The 21,854-nt window shown below is 47.8% G+C and overlaps 2 protein-coding genes across 11 annotated transcripts in view; one reads left to right on the top strand and one right to left on the bottom strand.

Moving 5' to 3' along the window:
• Positions 1-14,330, top strand: part of setd6 (SET domain containing 6, protein lysine methyltransferase) — a 34,548-nt gene extending 20,218 nt beyond the window's left edge. For both annotated transcript variants that reach the window (XM_067997633.1, XM_067997632.1), the window contains exons 6-9: positions 10,849-10,987; positions 11,891-12,071; positions 12,187-12,329; positions 13,973-14,330. In XM_067997633.1, the coding sequence (XP_067853734.1) occupies positions 10,849-10,987; positions 11,891-12,071; positions 12,187-12,329; positions 13,973-14,287 (778 nt within the window). In that variant the 3' untranslated portion in view covers positions 14,288-14,330. The remainder of the gene's footprint in view (positions 1-10,848; positions 10,988-11,890; positions 12,072-12,186; positions 12,330-13,972) is intronic.
• A 4,734-nt stretch (positions 14,331-19,064) lies between these two features.
• The window catches only part of cnot1 (CCR4-NOT transcription complex, subunit 1), a 182,845-nt gene continuing 180,055 nt past the window's right edge, over positions 19,065-21,854 (bottom strand). For 8 of the 9 annotated variants that reach the window (XM_067997623.1, XM_067997626.1, XM_067997624.1 and 5 more), the window contains exons 47-48: positions 21,549-21,683; positions 19,065-20,107 (exon numbers count right to left, since the gene is read on the bottom strand). In XM_067997623.1, the coding sequence (XP_067853724.1) occupies positions 20,029-20,107; positions 21,549-21,683 (214 nt within the window). In that variant the 3' untranslated portion in view covers positions 19,065-20,028. Of the gene's footprint in view, positions 20,108-21,414; positions 21,459-21,548; positions 21,684-21,854 lie in introns of all 9 variants that reach the window. The other variant, XM_067997627.1, reaches the window with a different exon arrangement.

The following is a 21,854-nucleotide window of genomic DNA, read 5'->3' as shown; positions in this document are numbered from 1 at the left end:
TAAAAGGACAAGAGCAGCAGGTACATGGGAACAACACCACCTGCACATTCCCCTCCAAGTCACACACCATCCCGACTTGGAAATATATCACCGTTCCTTCATCATCACTGGGTCAAAATCCTGGAACTCCCTTCCTAACAGCACTGTGGGAGAACCTTCACCACACGGAATGCAGCGGTTCAAGAAGGCGGCTCACCACCACCTTCTCAAGGGCAATTAGGGATGGGCAATAAATGCAGGCCTCGCCAGCGACGCCCACATCCCATGAACGAATATAAAAAAAAGTAACATTCGCGCCAGCCAAGGCAATGACCATCTCTAACAAGAGAGAGTCTAACCACCTCCCTATGACGTTCGTAGAAACATGGAAACATAGAAAATAGGAGCAAATGTCGGCCATTTGGCCCTCCGTAAACCTTCGTTGCACTCCCTCCATGGCAAGGACATCCTTCCTCAGATAAGGAGACCAAAACTGCACACAATACTCCAGATGTGGTCTCACCAAGGCCCTGTATAACTGCAGTAAGACATCCCTGCTCCTGTACTCAAATCCTCTTGCAATGAACGCCAACATACCATTCGCCTTCCTAACTGCTTGCTGCACCTGAATGCTCGCTTTCAGCGACTGGTGTACAAGGATACCCAGGTCTCGTTGCACCTCCCCTTTTCCCAATCTATCACCATTCAGATAATGTGCCTTTCTGTTTTTCTAGCCAAAGTGGATAACCTCACATTTATCCACGTTATACTGCATCTGCCATGTTTTTGCCCACTCACTCAACTTGTCTAAATCACACTGGAGCCTCTTTGCATCCTCCTCACAGCTCACATTCCACCCCAGCTTTGTGTCGTCTGCAAACTTGGAAATGTTACATTTAGTTCCCTCATCCAAATCATTGATATATATTGTGAACAGCTGGGGCCTAAGCACTGATCCCTGTGGTACCCCACTAGTCACTGCCTGCCACCTGGAAAAAGACCCGTTTATTCCTACTCTCTGTTTCCTGTCTGTCAACCAATTCTCAATCCATGCCAGTATATTCCCCCCAATCCCATGTGCTTTAATTTTGCACACTAACCTCTTGTGTGGGACCTTATCAAAAGCCTTCTGAAAATCCAAATACATCACATCCACTGGTTCTCCCCTATCTATTCTACTAGTTACCTCCTCAAAAAACTCCAGTAGATTTGTTAAGCATGATTTCCCTTTCATAAACCCATGCTGACTTTGTCCAATCCCGTTAATGCCTTCCAAGTGTTCTGTTATCACATCTTTTATAATAGACTCTAGCATTTTCCCCACTACTGATGTTAGGCTAACTGGGTCTGTAATTCCGTTTTTTCTCTCCCTCCTTTTTTAAATAGTGGGGTTACATTTGCCACCCTCCAATCTGTAGGAACTGTTCCAGAGTCTATAGAATTTTGGAAGATGACCACCAATGCATCCACTATTTCCAGGGCCACTTCCTTTAGTACTCTGAGATGTAGATTATCAGGCCCTGGGGATTTGTCAGCCTTTAGCCCCATTAATTTCCCTAGCACTTTTTTTTACAAATACTGGTTTCTTTCAGTTCCTCCCTCTCACTAACATTTCTGGCAGATTATTTGTGTCCTCCTTTGTGAAGACAGAACCGAAGTATGTGTTTAATTGTTCTGCCATTTCTTTGTTCCCCATTATAATTTCCCCCATTTCTGACTGTAAGGGACCTACATTTGTCTTCACTAATCTTTTTCTCTTGACATATTTATAGAAGCTTTTATAGTCAGTTTTTATGTTCCCTGCTAGTTTACTCTCATACTCTATTTTCCCCTCTGAATCAATCTCTTTGTCCTCCTTTGCTGAATTGTGAACTGCTCCCAATCCTCAAGCTTGCCGCTTTTTCTGGCAATTTAGATGCCTCCTCTTTGGATCTAATCATAGAATCATAGAAGTTACAACATGGAAACAGGCCCTTCGGCCCAACATGTCCATGTTGCCCAGTTTATACCACTAAGCTAGTCCCAATTTCCTGCACTTGGCCCATATCCCTCTATACCCATCTTACCCATGTAACTGTCCAAATGCTTTTTAAAAGACAAAATTGTACCCGCCTCTACTACTGCCTCTGGCAGCTCGTTCCAGACACTCACCACCCTTTGAGTGAAAAAATTGCCCCTCTGGACCCTTTTGTATCTCTCCCCTCTCACCTTAAATCTATGCCCCCTCGTTATAGACTCCCCTACCTTTGGGAAAAGATTTTGACTGTCTACCTTATCTATGCCCCTCATTATTTTATAGACTTCTATAAGATCACCCCTAAACCTCCTACTCTCCAGGGAAAAAAGGTCCCAGTCTGTCTAACCTTTCCCTATAAGTCAAACCATCAAGTCCCGGTAGCATCCTAGTAAATCTTTTCTGCACTCTTTCTAGTTTAATAATATCCTTTCTATAATAGGGTGACCAGAACTGTACACAGTATTCCAAGTGTGGCCTCACCAATGCCCTGTACAACTTCAACAAGACATCCCAACTCCTGCATTCAGTGTTCTGACCAATGAAACCAAGCATGCCGAATGCCTTCTTCACCACCCTATCCACCTGTGACTCCACTTTCAAGGAGCTATGAACCTGTACTCCTAGATCTCTTTGTTCTATAACTCTCCCCAGCGCCCTACCATTAACGGAGTAGGTCCTGGCCCGATTCGATCTACCAAAATGCATCACCTCACATTTATCTAAATTAAACTCCATCTGCCATTCATCGGCCCACTGGCCCAATTTATCAAGATCCCGTTGCAATCCTAGATAACCTTCTTCACTGTCCACAATGCCACCAATCTTGGTGTCATCTGCAAACTTACTAACCATGCCTCCTAAATTCTCATCCAAATCATTAATATAAATAACAAATAACAGCGGACCCAGCACCGATCCCTGAGGCACACCGCTGGACACAGGCATCCAGTTTGAAAAACAACCCTCTACAACCACCCTCTGTCTTCTGTCGTCAAGCCAATTTTGTATCCAATTGGCTACCTCACCTTGGATCCCATGAGATTTAACCTTATGTAACAACCTACCATGCGGTACCTTGTCAAAGGCTTTGCTAAAGTCCATGTAGACCACGTCTACTGCACAGCCCTCATCTATCTTCTTGGTTACCCCTTCAAAGAACTCAATCAAATTCGTGAGACATGATTTTCCTCTCACAAAACCATGCTGACTGTTCCTAATTAGTCCCTGCCTCTCCAAATGCCTGTAGATCCTGTCCCTCAGAATACCCTCTAACAACTTACCCACTACAGATGTCAGGCTCACCGGTCTGTAGTTCCCAGGCTTTTCCCTGCCGCCCTTCTTAAACAAAGGCACAACATTTGCTACCCTCCAATCTTCAGACACCTCGCCTGTAGCGGTGGATGATTCAAATATCTCTGCTAGGGGACCCGCAATTTCCTCCCTAACCTCCCAATACTATCCCTAATTTCTTTTGTAAGCCACGGTTGAGCCACCTTTCCTGTTTTATTTTTGCGTCAGACAGGAATTAATAATTGTTGTAATTCCTGGACATGTTCTTTAAATATTAGCCATTGCCTATCCACTGTCATCCCTTTTAGTAAAGTTCCCCAATCTATCATAGCCAACTCGCACTTCATACTTTCATAATTTCCTTTATTTAGATTCAGTACCCTAGTTTCGGATTCAACTACTTCACTCTCCATCTTAATGAGGAATTCTATCATGTTATGGTCGCTCTTCCCTAAGGGATCCCGCACAACAAGATTGTTAATTAATCCTTTCTCATTGCACAATACCCAGTCTAGGATCGCCTGTTCTCTAGTTGGTTCCTCAACGTATTGGTCTCGAAAACCATCACGTACACACTCCAGGAATTCCTCCCCCACAGTATTATTGCTAATTTGGTTTGACCAATCTATATGTCGATTAAAGTCACCCATGATTATAGTTATACCCTTCGTGCATGCATCTCTGATTTCCTGTTTATTGCCCTCCCCTACATCTCCACTACTGTTTGGGGGCCTATAGACAATCCCCACCAACGTTTTCTGCCCCTTGGTGTTTCTTAGCTCCACCCATTCAGATTCCACATCGTGATTTTCCGAGCCAATATCCTTCCTCACTATTGCATTGATTTCCTCCTTTACTAACAACGCTACTCCACCCCCTTTCCCTTTTTGCCTATCATTCCTAAATATTGAATACTCCTGGATGTTCAGTTCCCATCCTTGGTCACCCTGCAGTATTGTCCCTGTAATCACATCTATATCATAACTGTTCATATCTATCTGCGCTGTTAATTCATCTACCTTATTGCGAATGCTCCGCGCGTTTAGACACAGTGCCTTTAGACTTGTCTTTTTAAGATTGCTATTCATCTCAATTTTATTTTGCACTATGGTCCTATTTGTTTTTCGCCCTTGTTTTCTCTGCCTTTCACTATTGCTTCTTAGGAACATAGGAACAGGAGTAGGCCATTCAGCCCCTCGTGCCTGCTCCGCCATTTGATAAGATCATGGCTGATCTGTGATCTAACTCCATATACCTGCCTTTGGCCCATATCCCTTAATACCTTTGGTTGCCAAAAAGCTATCTTATCTCAGATTTAAATTTAGCAATTGAGCTAGTATCAATTGCCGTTTGCGGAAGAGAGTTCCAAACTTCTACCACCCTTTGTGTGTAGAAATGTTTTCTAATCTCACTCCTGAAAGGTCTGGCTCTAATTTTTAGACTGTGCCCCCTACTCCTAAAATCCCCAACCAGCGGAAATAGTTTCTCCCTATCCACCCTATCTGTTCCCCTTAATATCTTATAAACTTCGATCAGATCACCCCTTAACCTTCGAAACTCTAGAGAATACAACCCCAATTTGTGTAATCTCTCCTCATAACTTAACCCTTGAAGTCCGGGTGTCATTCTAATAAACCTACGCTGCACTCCCTCCAAGGCCAATATGTCCTTCTGAAGGTGCGGTGCCCAGAACTGCTCACAGTACTCCAGGTGCGGTCTAACCAGGGTTTTGTATAGCTGCAGCATAACTTCTGCCCCCTTGTACTCCAGTCCTCTAGATATAAAGGCCAGCATTTCATTAGCCTTATTGATTATTTTCTGCACCTGTTCATGACACTTCAGTGATCTATGTACCTGAACCCCTAAGTCCTTCTGCACATCCACTGTTTTTAACTTTTTACCATTTAGAAAGTACCCTGTTCTATCCTATTTTGTTCCAAAGTGGATGACCTCACATTTGTCTACATTAAATTCCATTTGCCACAGTTTTGCCCATTCACCTAATCTATCAATATCGCTTTGTAATTTTATGTTTTCATATACTCTGCTTACAATGCCACCAATCTTTGTGTCATCGGCAAACTTAGATATGAGACTTTCTATGCCTTCATCTAAGTCGTTAATAAATATTGTGAATAATTGAGACCCCAAGACAGATCCCTGCGGGACTCCACTAGTCACATCCTGCCAATGTGAGTACCTACCCATTATCCCTACTCTCTGTTGCCTTTCGCTCAGCCAACTTCCTAACCAAGTCTGTACTTTTCCCTCGATTCCATGGGCTTCTATCTTAGCTAAGAGTCCCTCATGTGGGACTATATCAAATGCCTTCTGGAAGTCCATATAAATAACATCCATTGACATTCCCCTGACCACTACTTTAGTCACCTCTTCAAAAAATTCAGTCAGGTTTGTCAGGCACGACCTACCTTTCACAAATCCATGCTGGCTCTCTCTGATTCTTCCCTTTCTGTCTTTTATTTCTATCCTTGTTTCCCCCTCCTCTATCTCCCTGCCCGGGTTCTCATCCCCCTGCCATTCTAGTTTAAACCTTCCCCAACAGCACGAGCAAACACCCCCGCGAGGACATTGGTCCCGGTCCTGCTCGGGTGTAACCCGTCTCGCTTGTACAGGTCCCATCTTTCCCAGAACCGGCCCCAATGTCCCAGGAATCTAAATCCCTCCCTCCTACACCATCCCTGCAGCCATGCATTCATCCTGTCTATTCTCCTGTTCCTATACTCACTAGCACGTGGCACTGGTAGTAAACCTGAGATCACTACCTTTAAGGTCCTGCTTTTTAATTTATCTCCTAACTCCTTAAATTCAACTTGCAGGACCTCATCCCATTTTTTTTTTAACCTATTTCGTTGGTACCGATATGGACCACGACTACTGGCTGTTCACCCTCCCCCTCCAGAATGCCCTGCAGCCGCTCCGTGACATCCTTGACCCTAGCACCAGGGAGGCAACATACCATCCTGGAGTCACGTTTGCGGCCACAGAGATGCCTATCTGTTCCCCTTACAATTGAATCCCCTATCACTATAGCCCTGCCACTCTTATTCCTCCCCTCCTGTGCAGCAGAGCCACCCGTGGTGCCACGAACTTGTCTCTTGCTGCTTTCCCCTGATAAACCATCTCCCTCAACAGTATCCAAAGTGATATATCTGTTTGAAAGGGAGATGGCCCCAGGGGACTCTTGCTCTACCTGCCTAGCCCTTTTACTCTGCCTGGCGGTCACCCATTTCCTTTCTGCCTGTGTAATCTTTACCTGCTGTGTGACCACCTCTCTGAACGTGCTATCCACGATAATCTCAGCATCGCGGACGCTCCACAGTGAATCCACCCGCAGCTCCAGCTCCGAAATACGGTTAGCCAGTAGCTGCAGCTGGACACACTTTCTGCACACATGGTCGCCAGGGACACCTGTAGTGTCCATGACTTCCCACATAGTGCAGGAGGAGCATATCACAGGTACGAGCTCTGCTGCCATGACTTGCCTTAGATTTACACTGCGTTCACTTCTCAGACTCTCTTCACGCTCTCTAGACTCTCCTTTTACACCGCGCTCACCTCTCGTACTCTCCTCCCGCTCTCGGACTCGGCATTACCATTGCTGAGTCTCCCACCATCAACATCTTGGGGGTCACCATCGACCTGAAACTTAACTGGACCGGCCACATAAATACCGTGGCTACAAGAGCAGGTCAGAGGCTGGGTATTCTGCGGCGAGTGACTCACCTCCTGACTCCCCAAAGCCTTTCTACCATCTACAAGGCACAAGTCAGGAGTGTGATGGAATACTCTCCACTTGCCTGGATGAGTGCAGCTCCAACAACACTCAAGAAGCTTGACACTATCCAGGACAAAGCAACCCGCTTGATTGGCACCCATCCAGCACCCTAAACATTCACTCCCTTCACCACCGGTGCACAGTGGCTGCAGTGTGTACCATCCACAGGATGCACTGCAACAACTCGCCAAGAGCTTCTTCGACAGCACCTCCCAAACCCACGACCTCTACCACCTGGAAGGACAAGAGCAGCAGGCACATGGGAACAACACCACCTGCACATTCCCTTCCAAGTCACACACCGTCCCGACTTGGAAATATATCACCGTTCCTTCATCGTCGCTGGGTCAAAATCCTGGAACTCTCAACCTAACAGCATTGTGGGAGAACCTTCACCACACGGACTGCAGCGGTTCAAGAAGGCGGCTCACCACCACCTTCTCAAGGGCAATTAGGGATGGGCAATAACTGCTGGCCTTGCCAGTGACGCCCACATTCCATGAACGAATTTTTAAAAAAAGCTTTGTTTATAGTATGTTGCTTCCGCTGTTTAGTATGCATGTAGTCCTGTGTTGTGGCTTCACCAGATTGGCACCTCAGTTTTAGGTACGCTGCTCCTGGCATGCTCTTTTACACTCCTCATTGAACCAGGGTTGATCCCCTGGCTTGTTGGTAATGGTAGAGTGATAATATGTCGGGCCATGAGGTTACAGATTGTGTTGGAATACAATTCTGCTGCTGCTGTTGGCCCACAGCGCCTCATGGATGCCCAGTTTTGAGCTGCTAGATCTGTTCTGAATCTATCCCATTTAGCACTGTGGTAGTGCCACACAACACGTTGGATGGTGTCCTCAGTGCGAAGACGGGACTTCGTCTCCACAAGGATTGTGCGGTGGTCACTCCTACCAATACTGTTATTGACGGATGCATTTGCGACAGGTAGATTGGTGAGGATGAGGTCAAGCAGATTTTTCCCTCGTGTTGGTTCGCTCACCACCTGCCGCAGGCCCAGTCCAGAAGCTATGTCCTTCAGGACGCGGTCAGTAGTGTTGGTACCGAGCCACTCTTATTGATGGACATTGAAGTCCCTCACCCAGAGTACATTCTGTGCCCTTGCTACCATCAGTGCTTCCTCCAAGTGGCGCTCAACATGGAGGAGGACTGATTCATCAGCTGAAGGAGGACGGTAGGTGGTAATCAGCAGGAGGTTTCCTTGCCCATGTTTGACCTGATGCCATGAGATTTCATGGGGTCCAGTGTCAATGTTGAGGACTCCCAGGGCCACTCACTCCTGACTGTATATCACTGTACCGCCACCTCTGGTCGGTCTGTCCTGCTGGTGGGACAGGACATACCCAGGGATGGTGATGGAAGAGTCTGGGACATTGGCTGAAAGGTATGATTCTATGAGTATGGCTATGTCAGGCTGTTGCTTGAATAGTCTGTGGGACAGCTCTCCCAATTTTGGCACAAGTCCCCTGATGTTAGTGAGGAGGACTTTGCAGGGTCGACTGGGCTTGGTTTGCCTTTGTCGTGTCCAGTGCCGGGTGGTCCGTCCGGTTTTATTCTTATTCTGACTTGTAGCGAGATTTTACAACTGAGTGGCTTGCTCGGCCATTTCAGAGGGCAATTAAGAATCAACCACATTGCTGTGGGTCTGGAGTCACATATAGGCCAGACCAGGTAAGGACGGCAGGTTTCCTTCCCTAAAGGACGTTAGTGAACCAGGTGGGTTTTTACGATGATCTGGTAGTTTCATGGCCACCATTACTGATACTAGTATTTTTTATTCCAGATTTTATTTTAATTAATTGAATTTAAATTCCCCAGCTGCCGTAGCGGGATTTGAACTCGTGACTTCGGATTATTAGTCTCGGACTCTGGATTACTAGTCCAGTAAAATATGCTACCGTACCCATGCAGGGCTATGGGGAAAGGGTGAGGGAGTGGGATAGTTGGATTGCTCTTGCATAGAGCTGGCACGGACTTGATGGACCGAATGGCCTCCTTCCATGCTGTAACCTTTCTATGATTCTAGTGATGCTGATCTGCACAGGATGGAAACATGCTGCTTTCTTCAGTGTATTTTCTTTGGTTTCCGTGTACCTGGTGGACAGGCCTGGGGTTCCCACCCCTTGTGTGGGAATACTATCTGGCCTCCTCTCGACATCACCCCACTGTGGGGGTGGAGATGGGGAGAAGTAGGGTCCATGGAGGAGCTGTCCTGACCTTCTGCAGCGTGATGTAACACACTGTACAGTCTGTCAGCGCTTCTCTCAGGAAGGCAGTTTGTTTGGTTTCAGTCACAGTGCCAACTCTTTGACGAGTATAAACGATGAATAGTGAGCTGCCCACAACTTACTTACATTGATCAGCAGCCCATCCACCAGTGTAAGCACCCCGTCCCTCCACCGCTCCAGACACCCCGTCCCTCCACCGCTCCAGACACCCCGTCCCTCCACCGCTCCAGACACCCCGTCCCTCCACCGCTCCAGACACCCCGTCCCTCCACCGCTCCAGACACCCCGTCCCTCCACCGCTCCAGACACCCCGTCCCTCCACCGCTCCAGGCACCCCGTCCCTCCACCGCTCCAGGCACCCCGTCCCTCCACCGCTCCAGGCACCCCGTCCCTCCACCGCTCCAGGCACCCCGTCCCTCCACCGCTCCAGGCACCCCGTCCCTCCACCGCTCCAGGCACCCCGTCCCTCCACCGCTCCAGGCACCCCGTCCCTCCACCGCTCCAGGCACCCCGTCCCTCCACCGCTCCAGGCACCCCGTCCCTCCACCGCTCCAGGCACCCCGTCCCTCCACCGCTCCAGGCACCCCGTGGCTGCAGTGTGTACCATCCACAGGATGCACTGCAGCAACTCGCCAAGGTTTCTTCGACAGCACCTCCAAAACCCGCGACCTCTACCACCTAGAAGGATAAGAGCAGCAGGTACATGGGAACAACACCACCTGCACGTTCCCCTCCAAGTCACACACCATCCCGACTTGGAAATATATCGCCGTTCCTTCATCGTCGCTGGGTCAAAATCCTGGAACTCCCTTCCTAACAGCACTGTGGGAGAACCTTCACCACACGGACTGCAGCGGTTCAAGAAGGCGGCTCACCACCACCTTCTCGAGGGCAATTAGGGATGGGCAATAAATGCTGGCCTCGCCAGCGACGCTCAGATCCAAAGAATGAATAAAAAAACATGTTGGTGTATACAGAGATCACGAGTATTCAATACAGGAATGTAAGAGAATTGGCCTGTCGCACTTGCTTGTTGTACAGACTGGGTACATGGTGGAGCCTACCTGAGTGATGGTCTATATAAATGCTGCCAGATCCCTGAATGTTCATCTTATTTCCACTGTTCGATCCTGGCTTGTTGCCCTCCAGAGATGACATTCTGTCTCACCCCCTCTCTGCTTTCCCGCACCCCCCACAGCCTCTGAGCTCCAGCCATCGGGTCTCGTGCAATGAGAGCAGACAGTGCCGTCACTGTGATGATGATTTCAGAGTTGGTTGTGGTTTTGAATATTCGGCGGAAACTGAGCACATCCGTGGGTCACACTCTGTGGAGGAACGCTGGCAGGTTGTGTATCCCGGCACTATTGGAGGGAGGTGGGGCGCGGGAATGGCCTGCGCTGGGGAATCTCTATCTGTGTACCTGTGTACCTGTACCTGTACCTGTGCCAGTGCGGTGCTTCTCGCTGTAGTAAGTGCCGGTCGGGAGTGAGGAATACTTCGGCTGAGGTTGGGTTCTATTCCTGCAGTTTCCAGGAGCCCCTGGAGGACGATGAAGATGATGATGATGAAGATGAAGATAAAACGCCGAACCCTCCCATGATGGTCCCAATGGCTGACATCTTGAATCATGTGGCCAATCACAACGCCAACCTGGAATTTACACCAGTGAGTAAGGATGGGGGGAGCAGTAGGACAGAGAGGGAATCTATGGAGTTAGGATAGCCAGTGAGGAGGGGGTGTAGGAGGATTGGGGGAGGGGTCAAGTATTAAAGGGTGAAGGGTTGAGTATGGCGGGGTGGTTAGGTGGGCTGAGAGTGGAGTACATGGGGGGATGTGGGAGAGTGGAGCATGTGGGGGCGGGTGGGAGAGTGGAGCGCGTGGAGGGGGGGTGGGTGGGAGAGTGGAGCGGGTGGAGGGGGGTTGGGTGGAAGAGTGGAGCGGGTGGAGGGGGGGTGGGTGGGAGAGTGGAGCGCGTGGAGGGGGGGTGGGTGGGAGAGTGGAGCGGGTGGGGGGGGGGGGTGGGTGGGAGAGTGGAGCGCGTGGAGGGGGGGTGGGTGGGTGGGAGAGTGGAGCGCGTGGAGGGGGGGTCGGTGGGAGAGTGGAGCGCGTGGAGGGGGGGTGGGTGGGAGAGTGGAGCGCGTGGAGGGGGGGGTGGGTGGGAGAGTGGAGCGCGTGGAGGGGGGGGTGGGTGGGAGAGTGGAGCGCGTGGAGAGGGGGGTGGGTGGGAGAGTGGAGCGCGTGGAGAGGGGGGTGGGTGGGCGGGTGGAGCGGGTGGAGGGGGGTTGGGTGGGCGGGTGGAGCGGGTGGAGGGGGGTTGGGTGGGCGGGTGGAGGGGGGTTGGGTGGGAGAGTGGAGCGGGTGGAGGGGGGTTGGGTGGGAGAGTGGAGCGGGTGGAGGGGGGTTGGGTGGGAGAGTGGAGCGGGTGGAGGGGGGAGAGTGGAGTATATGGAGGGGGGGGGTGGGAGAGTGGAGTATGTGGAGGGGGGGCAGTGGGAGAGTGGAGTACATGGGGGGAGGTTATAGAAATAGAGATCTATTTACTGTCTTTTTCTTCCTTTGCGTTTACAGGAGTGTTTAAAAATGGTCTCCATCAGGAAAATCAGTAAAGGTGAAGAGATATTTAACACATACGGTCAGCTCGCCAACTGGCAACTTCTGCACATGTACGGCTTCACTGAACCGTATCCCAGCAACACACACGAGGCTATGGATATCCGGATGCAGATGATGTATGACGCTGCCTTGCAAGGTTGGTCTTGGAGCAATGTAACCAGCCCCAGCCCCAGCCCCCAGCCCCCAGCCCGCTTTGGGAGTCTGCTGAGTGGAAAGGAGATCTGACCAGAATGTCCTTTGTGTGTTTTAAGCTGTGCGGACAGAACAGGAGAGGAAGCTGCTGATGGAAAAGTGGGAATTCCTGACTCAGCTGGAGATAGTTGGAGAAGAGGGGGAGTTTGTGATCGGCCAGTCAGGAGTCCTGACCGAGGAGGAGCTTTACAGTACCCTGAAGGTAAGGACCAGCTCTCAACACACATGCTCTGTAAATTTAGCATCTAGTGCGTTGGCGCTCTGTGTCTAGCCCTTGGTCGGTTGGCGCTCCTGTAGGATTATCACCCAGTAGGTTGTTTCCTGTTAGGGTTCAAAGTGTGGTTGATATCAGTGCTGTCCAGGTTGATTGCTGCCTCCATTATGTTTTGATTTGCTGCCTTGAACATTATTGCTAATCTTTGACGAGGATTTACAGATTAGGTAGTTGGACGTGGGCCGAGCAGTGGTTCTTTGCTTTGTTCCTGTAAGTTTGTGATTTTTACCATCACTGCCCCATGAGTTGTTTGAAAAATATTCTTCACCTGAATGTCTCAGTTGCTGTAATTGGAGGATAAGAGACAGGAATAGTTTGGCAGTGGATGGGATGCATCAGGCTAAAATTGATGGTTGACTGTGGTTGGTTTTACCTTTGGTTATATGTGGGCCTCCAGCACACTCGATTCCATACACTCTGACATTCCTGATGGTGTCGGTGTCGGTGTTGGAGCAGGGGGAATACTCCTTCACCCTGCGGCTGCCCAGGTGCTCCTCTTAGTGACATTGAACGATCAGGGAAGGTGTTAAGTGGACACTACGGATGGAGGATAGTAACAGACTTCAGGAGGACATAGACAGACTGATGAAATGGGCAGACACATGGCAGATGCAATTTAACACAGAAGTGTGAAGTGATATATTTTGGTAGGAATAATGAGGCGAGGCAATATAAATGAAATGGTACAATTTTAAAGGGGGTACAGGAGCAGAGACATGGCGGTTCACGTACACAAATTTTTTGAAGGTGGCAGGACAGGTTGATGCTGTTTTTTTAAAAAAAAAGCATATGGGATCCTGGGCTTTATAAACAGAAGCATAGAGTACAAAAGCAAGGAAGTTATGCTAAATCTTTATAAATCATTGGTTAGGCTGTGGCTCGAGTACTGTGTTCAGTTCTGGGCACCACACTTTAGGAAGGATATCAAGGCCTTAGCGAGGGTGCAGAAGAGATTTACTGGAACGGTACCAGGGATGAGGGACTTCAGTTATGTGGAGAGACTGGAGAAGCTGGGGTTGTTCTCCTTAGAGCAGAGAAGGTCAAGGGGAGATTTAATAGAGGTGTTCAAAATCATGAAGGGGTTTGATAGAGTAAATAAGGAGAAACTGTTTCCAGTGGCAGAAGAGTCAGTAATCAGAGGCCACAGATTTAAGGTAATTGGCAAAAGAACCAGAGGGGAGATGAGAAGAAATTTTTTTACGCAGTGAGTTGTTATGATCTGGAATACACTCCCTGAAAGGACGGTGGAAACAGATTCAATAGTAACTTTCAAAAGGGAATTTGTAGGGCTATGGGGAGTGGGACTAATTGTACAGCTCTTTCAAAATTCTAGCAGAGGCAGGATGGGCCAAATAACCTCCTTATTCTATGACTAGGCCTGCAGGAAATGCTCCAGTTTAACAGGGAAGTTGCTCCCATTTTGAGAGTTCAGATGAGTTTGCAGCTTTTGGGTGCTTTCCTTGTGGTGGTGTAAAGTGACGTTGAGGCTGCTTACTACAATCTCAGCTGCCAGTTAATACAGCCGTAGACTCACTGGTATTATTCTTTCTCTCTCCCAACCACGTGACCAGGTCCTGAGCATGTCAATGGAGGAATTTGAAGAATACAAAGCCAACGATGGGTGGGAGGAGGACGAGGATGAGGATGATGACCTTTCCAGCCTTGCCAATGCAGTGATACCCAAACTGAAGCCTGCCTGGAAGCAACTTCTGCGCAACACTGTGATAATGAGGCTAAAATCCTATAGCTCAGGACTAAAGGAAGAGGAGGCCACATTGGCGAACGAGACAACCTACCGCCGGCTCAGTAAACGGGAACGCGACTCCCTGCAGGTCCGATACGCGCAGAAGATGATTTTGCATCGACTGTTGCAGCTCACAGAGTAGCAACACCAGAAACCGTGAGGAATAAAATCCTGGCTTTATATTCTTATTGCCCTAATTATGTTTTGTTGTGACTTGGGGCTTTTTATGGCAGCACCCAAGGTTAAGGGTTTGTGGACAGTTTTTCGGCCAGATTAGATGCTCCAGGTGAAGGATTTAATAACCTGTTTCCTTTCTCCATTGAAAAATTCCTCCCTGCTGCTCGCACTATGTGGTCCAGCAGTGGCACGGGGCTTTGTTCCTGGGACCAAGACACTATCACATTTAACCAGATACTATACTTGCCCCTCAGTACTAAAGGACACAAGCTTAAAGTAGTGTGTTTCAGTAATGTCACTGAGAAGTGGTATTAGTTATAAAGCTGGCCTTTCATTTCTACAAATCTAGCTCATGAAACTTTGCTCATTGGCAGCACGCAAGGGTCTGAAATGAAATGCGTTTTGGCAGTCTCAATCCAGTGCCCACACGATGTGAACCATTCTTTGGCACTGAATTGTCAATCACCATCTTCTCAACTGCACTTAGGAGCTGGTTTGGAAGTGTTGCACTGCTATTCAATTAGATCATGCCTGATCTACACCTCAACTCTATTTTGTTTTTATGTCCCAGCAGCCACAGCCTTTTGTGCTTCCTGATTTCACTCCTGAATGGCTCAGCTTTACTTTTAAGATAGTGCCCCCTTTTTTCTTGATTCCCCAACCAGTGGAAATAGGGTAGATACGGAGAAACTATTACAACTTTATTATAAACACTGCAATCAGATCACTAAGTCACTGTTTCCTGCACCATAAGCCTTAGCTAGATTTCTTAATTAACATACATTGAAAAGCAATGGGCTGGTCCCACTGGCTCACATTTATTCCCAGAATACAAGACAGCTCCACCTAATTTAACTCGAGTAGTTGAACCCCACAGAGCAGAAGGTTCTTGGTTTAGTTCAGTCTCTGCTGCTTATAAGTGGCATTGGGTCTGCCGGTTGGGAGGGCAGACTGAAAATTTGTAGCAGGTGAACAGAATGATGAGACCAGCAGGTGTCCCGTCGTTAATGTGGAAAATTTCCACCCAAACCACACTCTACGGGAAAAAAAAGCCAATTCAGGAAAATTCTCTGATTTCCCGAATCAAACAAAGCACGAAAAGACCACAGCAGCTCAACTCACAACTAAGTAGAAACTTACCCTCTATAACTGGAAATGGCCCCTTTGGTCAGGAACTTCAGTTCCCATTTAAAGGAATGTACAGCTACAAACACTGGCATTTATCTGACAATGTGGAAAATTGCACAGGTATGTCCTGTCCACAAAAAGCAGGACCAATCCAATCCGGCCAATTACCGCCCCATCAGTCTACTCTCAATCATCAGCAAAGTGATGGAAGGTGTCATCGACAGTGCTATCAAGTGGCACTCACTCACCAATAACCTGCTCACCGATGCTCAGTTTGGGTTGCGCCAGGACCACTCGGCTCCAGACCTCATTACAGCCTTGGTCCAAACATGGACAAAACAGCTGAATTCCAGAGGTGAGGTGAGAGCGACTGCCCTTGACATCAAGGCAGCATTTGACCGAGTGTGGCACCAAGGAGCCCTAGTAAAATTGAAGTCAATGGGAATCAGGGGGAAAACTCTCCAGTGGCTGGAGTCATACCTAGCACAAAGGAAGATGGTAGTGGTTGTTGGAGGCCAATCATCTCAGCCCCAGGGCATTGCTGCAGGAGTTCCTCAGGGCAGTGTCCCAGGCCCAACCATCTTCAGCTGCTTCATCAATGACCTTCCCTCCATCATAAGGTCAGAAATGGAGATGTTCGCTGATGATTGCAGTGCTCAGTTGCATTCGCAACCCCTCAGATAATGAAGCAGTCCGAGCCCGCATGCAGCAAGACCTGGACAACATCCAGGCTTCAGCTCATAAGTGGCAAGTAACATTCGTGCCCGACAATGACCGTCTCTAACAAGAGAGAGTCTAACCACCTCCCCTTGACATTCAACGGCATTACCATCGCCGAATCCCTCATCATCAACATCCTGGGGGTCACCATTGACCACAAACTTAACTGGACCAGCCATATAAATACAGTGGCTACAAGAGCAGGTCAGAGGCTGGGTATTCTGCGGCGAGTGACTCACCTCCTGACTCCCCAAAGCCTTTCCACCATCGACAAGGCACAAGTCAGGAGTGTGATGGAATACTCTCCACTTGCCTGGATGAGTGCAGCACCAACAACACTCAAGAAGCTCGACATCATCCAGGACAAAGCAGCCCGCTTGATTGGCACCCCATCCACCACCATAAACATTCACTCCCTTCACCACCAGCACACTGTGGCTGCAGTGTGTACCGTCCACAGGATGCACTGCAGCAACTCGCCAAGGCTTCTTCATCAGCACCTCCCAAACCCGCGACCTCTACCACCTAGAAGGACAAGAGCAGCAGGCACATGGGAACAACACCGCCTGCACGTTCCCCTCCAAGTCACACACCATCCCAACTTGGAAATATATCGCCGTTCCTTCATCGTCGCTGGGTCAAAACCCTGGAACTCCCTTCCTAACAGCACTGTGGGAGAACCTTCACCACACGGACCGCAGCGGTTCAAGGCGGCGGCTCACCACCACCTCCTCAAGGGCAATTAGGGACGCCCACATCCCATGAACGGATAATAAAAAAAAAAGTAACTCCACACTCACGGCATGTCCTGTTTGAGTCACCTCTGTTGCAGTACACCTTCAGGAGATTTGGGGGGGGGGGGGGGGGGAAAGCAAAGTGGTTAAAACAAAATACCCCTCAAGACAAAGACCCTGAAAATACAGAAACCTGAGGTAGATGATGCTCCACTGCACCAGGATACAAGACCTGGCTGCAGCAGAACCTGCTCGAGTTTTCTGCCCTGCCCAGCTCTTGTATCCTCTCACGGGTGAGGAAAATCTACCCCAAGGTGACCCGAAACTACCCACGACAAGATGTTATCCAGCTGGCGGTGGTTCCCTCACGTTCTCTGCCCTTTTCCGCTCGAGGACGCTCCGGTGTGTTCGTCAATCCAGGTGCAAATCATAGATGAATCACAGCACAGTACAGTACACTGAGAAAAGTTGACCACATTTCCTACCAGGTGGGTTTCTGCATCAGCCCACAGCCCCACACAATGGCCAATTGCCCTTCTTCACATTTTGCTTTGTTGGGCCCAGCCAAGTTTGCACCACTGAGGAAACCTCCAGCTCTGTCGAAGAGCTCAGCTGGTCCTGTTGATGCACCAACTAAATTACACTGGTCTCTGCCGAGTTAGCTGATCCCATCGGCCACAGTGGTACGAATACTCCACGTGGTCTCTGAGCTAGGGAGGAATCTGCTGGGATTCACTATCCTGATTATTATTCAGTGACCTCCTGCTGGAAAGTGAGCCTGTCAGGTGAGGACAGGATTAGGTTTGGCCATGATGTCCTTTATGGGAGCTTGCTGACGTTCACCGTTTAGGCTCACACTCACGAATGACCAAACGATTAAGGCACCAGGGCAAACCCGTATCTTTGTAAACAGAGAAAATTGGAGGCAAAAACAAAAGAAACTTTTGAGTACTGATGTTAATCACTAGTGTTTTTTTTGCGAGGGTGTGAATCCTTTCATCTTCATCCTCATAGGCAAGCTGACTGCAAATTGAATAAGTTGGTCATCACCAATACATGACAGCCAAGTAATAATTCTCCCTTCAATTTGTGCCCCTACCCCTTCCATAGCAGCACAAATGGAAAAACAAACCTGCAGCCCCCTCCTTCATGTTGGTGCTTTAGCCTTAGCAACCCAGTCCTATTTGCGCTTACTTTTCTTATTTGCCTGTTTTGAGGGCCATTTTTAGCACTGTTGTCTCACAGGCAGATAGACGCTAATCAGAACATGAAGATCTGTTATCTTTAGCTATACGCAGAGTGATTCAAACTTTGTGTGAGGCTCTATGGCACACCCCTATACTGCCCACAATGACAGCAGCTTGCACACCCTGGCTCTAATGCATTTGTGCCACTGAATACCACAGAAAGCTCTTGTAGGTAACTGGGCAGTGTAGTGGGTCAGACACTGGCCTTTCATTTCTGGGGCCAGGGTTCAAATCCAACCCAGTCGCTCCTCTGGCTATTAGCTGCAAGGCCCTCTGTAGCACCAATACAGTTCCTGGTGGGCAAACAGCAATGAACCGCCTCTAATTCAGCACTCATTGGGAAGGTCACTTAAACAGGCCTACAGATGGTTGGTTGTGCAGGAAATGGGAGGCAAATAGGAGCTACTCTAATGAAGGCTGGGAACAGAGTTGAGCGAGCTTCACTACACCTGGAAGTGCGTAATGTCGACACTGGATGCCCGGAACAGAAAACGTTCCATTGCCAGGACTAGTATCCCTCACTCTGATGAGCACACAAAAAAAAACTCTAAGCAGCAACTGAGCAGACTGAGTTCAGGGTGGATTGTGAACGACATCGCAATATGGAAGGAACAACCCGAGGCGGATAGTGTTGGACACTTAACACGGGCTAGTTCTGAGCATGCGATTCACCAAATTTTAGGTGTGAATTAAATCTTCCACTTCTAGCATCGTGACAATGCAATTTTTAAAAAAATTGACAAAATGTGAGTTACAATAAAAAAGTATAAAATAAGTGGATAAGTGAAGACGACGAGTTTTTTTTAAAACTGTAACATAACACAGATGCAGAATCAGCTTCAGAACCGGCCCTGAGTCATACAATGAACACAATCCTGGGTTTAGCGTCTAGATGCAATAAACAAAGAGGAGGTTGCTGCATGACATGGGTTTTAATGTATTAACTACAATATGCTTACATACAAGAGTGTTAAGTGGCAGAACTAGAGCCAAGGAAACTACAAAGACTACAAAATACAACACATGGACCAATACATTTACAAAACAACATTCAAAATCCTTACAAAATGGCCTGTATTGGTCCTTGGTTTCTTTTTACAAACTTAATCGACTCTGTGCCGCAAAACTGGCTCTTTTTATCCCACAATTTACAGAATTCAGGGAGAACCTCTTGTTTTCCTTCGCATTAACATGGTGAACGCCGCATTCAGCCTGGGACACCCCCTTTTGGTTTAAGGACAGAGGAGCTGCTCGTCTTAGAGACAAAAACCTTAAAAATAAAAAAAATTATTTTTGCAAACCATTCTGCATCTCCATACCACTGCTGGAGGTTATTTCTTTTTTATATATATATATATTAGAAACAGGACAAATTAAAGTTGATATTGCTTCCCTCACAAAGGGGAAAAAAATGCATCGAATGAAGAGCAGCTCCTGTAACATCTCTGGAGGATCTGGGGTGCGGCTGGAATTTGGGACGGTGGGGAATCGGTCCCAGACATGCTTCATCAATCGTCATGTGTCATCAGCTGCCAACGGTAATAACTGGGTAAAAGTCAGTTTAATACAATTTGCACAGATGGAGATAGTCCAGTTTAAGGTTGCACTCCCTTTTATTTACATTGTTTTTTTTATATCATTTCAAATGATATTCACAGCATTTGTTTTTTTTTGGCCAAGTGACAAATGAAAAATAAAACATGTCCAACATGAAGTCAGTGCTTCACCAACCACTGTTCCTATGTCTGACTCATGCAGCTTACTGCATCTGATTGGAAGAACCAGCACGTTACACAACCAATGTCAGTTTCAAGAAAACACAGGCTGCCCATCACTCTTTCCATGTTGCATGTCCAAGGTGGTATTTCTTCATGGTTTTAACTGGCGCCAGTGCCTTCCATTACTTGTTGTGCCTGCTTCTGTCCCATACAGCACTGAGCTACAGACTGGAACAACCTGCAAAACACCCATCAGCCAGCATTAGTCAGAGGCAAAAACAAATCAAAAAAGAACTTGCCTTTCACGACCACAGGACGTCTCAAAGCTTTTTACAGCCAAATTAAGTACTTTTGAAGTGTAGCCACTGTTGTAATGTAGGAAATGTGCCAGCCATTTTTTTTTTTTTAATTTACACCTAGCAAGGTCCCACAAACAACAATTAAATAAATTAACAGGTAATATGTTTTAGTGATGTTGGTTGAGGGATAAACATTGGTCAGGACAACTCCCCTGCTGCTCTTCAAATAGTGCCGTGGGATCTTTAACATCCACCTGAGAGGGCAGACGGGGCTTTCCACAGTGCAGCACTCCCTCAGTACTGGACTGGAGTGTCAGCCTGGATTTTGTGATCAAGTCTCTGGAGTGGGGCTTTGAACACAATCTTCTAACGCTGGCAAGAGTTACCAGTGAGCTAAGGCTGTCAAAACACCATGGGGGCACTTCCTGTGTGCATTAAGTACCTAACCGTCAATTTACATCTTATACAGGGTGACAGTCTTTCTAAGCAGGTCACAAGGCTGCCCCCCCCACCCCACCCTCCCCAATGGCTTAATGGATCGTGTAATGTGGTAATAAGCCACACAGGTCTGAAGGTATCAGGTGCAATGTCCAACCTGGAGTGCAGCAGCAATGGCCACTACAATTGGTCTCAGTACTCCTGGGCTAGGAAGGAATCGGAAAAAAGAAATTGGCCAGGATTCCTGCTCCTGATCACTATCCAGTGACTCAATGAAAGATACCTATGTGCACAGACAGGATCAGGCTCAGCTGTGAAGCCCTCCATGGTTGACACTACCCCCAATGGCTCACACGAAGAAGAGCCACTTATACAAGGCACCAGACGGGTGTCGGTCCCAGTAGAACTGCACCCCATCAAGGGTGAGCACATTCAAGGAAGGGCTGCGGGGAAAATTGGAAAGAAAAAAAAATCCTCTTTAAAAAGTAAGATTACTAATCCACTGAATCAACTTACAAACATTCATTTTGCCATCTTATCAATGATGTGGTGTATGGGCGTTTCAGCGATTGAGGAGAAAAATAAACTTACAGAAAGGTCGGAAGTAAAACTGGAAAGGAAACGGAGCTGGATAAACTGCAAGGAAGTAAACCCATGAGATGGACAAAGTGTTTGAAACAGTCCAACCGCTCCAATTGTACAGCGCTCCCCGGCGCTGCATTGAGACATCGGTATTTCTGAAGGCTGTGGCCTGGTGCTTGAAACAAGAATATTCTCAACTAAGTACTAGTTTGGTGCAAGAGCGTACCTGGGGCTCGGGTCAGATATTTGGAGAGAGGTATAAGCTGCAACCTACAGAAGCAAAAGACAAACTCTCTCAATAATGAAAGATCTGATATTGGAGGAGGATTCAAGGAAAAAGATGAAACCAAAAACACTTACTTTTCAATCTCAGGAGCACAGTGGACAAACTCGTGGTTCCAGAATTTGAAGGCTGGGTTTTTAATCAGCTCAATGAAGGTGATGAGGAGCCCCCACGGATGAGGTCTGTTTACAATCAGCCTCTCCAACAGCACCCTGATGTAAACCAAAAAGCAGCAATTAGGGCTCGTAACTTCAATATTTTGTTAATGGTTGGCAATCAGGGCAAGAAAGTACAATAAATCAGATGGTGAAATTTTACATGTTAACTAAACCCAAAACATAGTCTTAATACATAATGTGAAAGTCGTACTTGTTTTCTGTAAA

This window comes from Heptranchias perlo, chromosome 16, assembly GCF_035084215.1.
Source record: "Heptranchias perlo isolate sHepPer1 chromosome 16, sHepPer1.hap1, whole genome shotgun sequence".
Classification (NCBI taxonomy): Eukaryota; Metazoa; Chordata; class Chondrichthyes; order Hexanchiformes; family Hexanchidae; genus Heptranchias; species Heptranchias perlo.
This window is presented reverse-complemented; position numbering and strand designations above follow the sequence as displayed.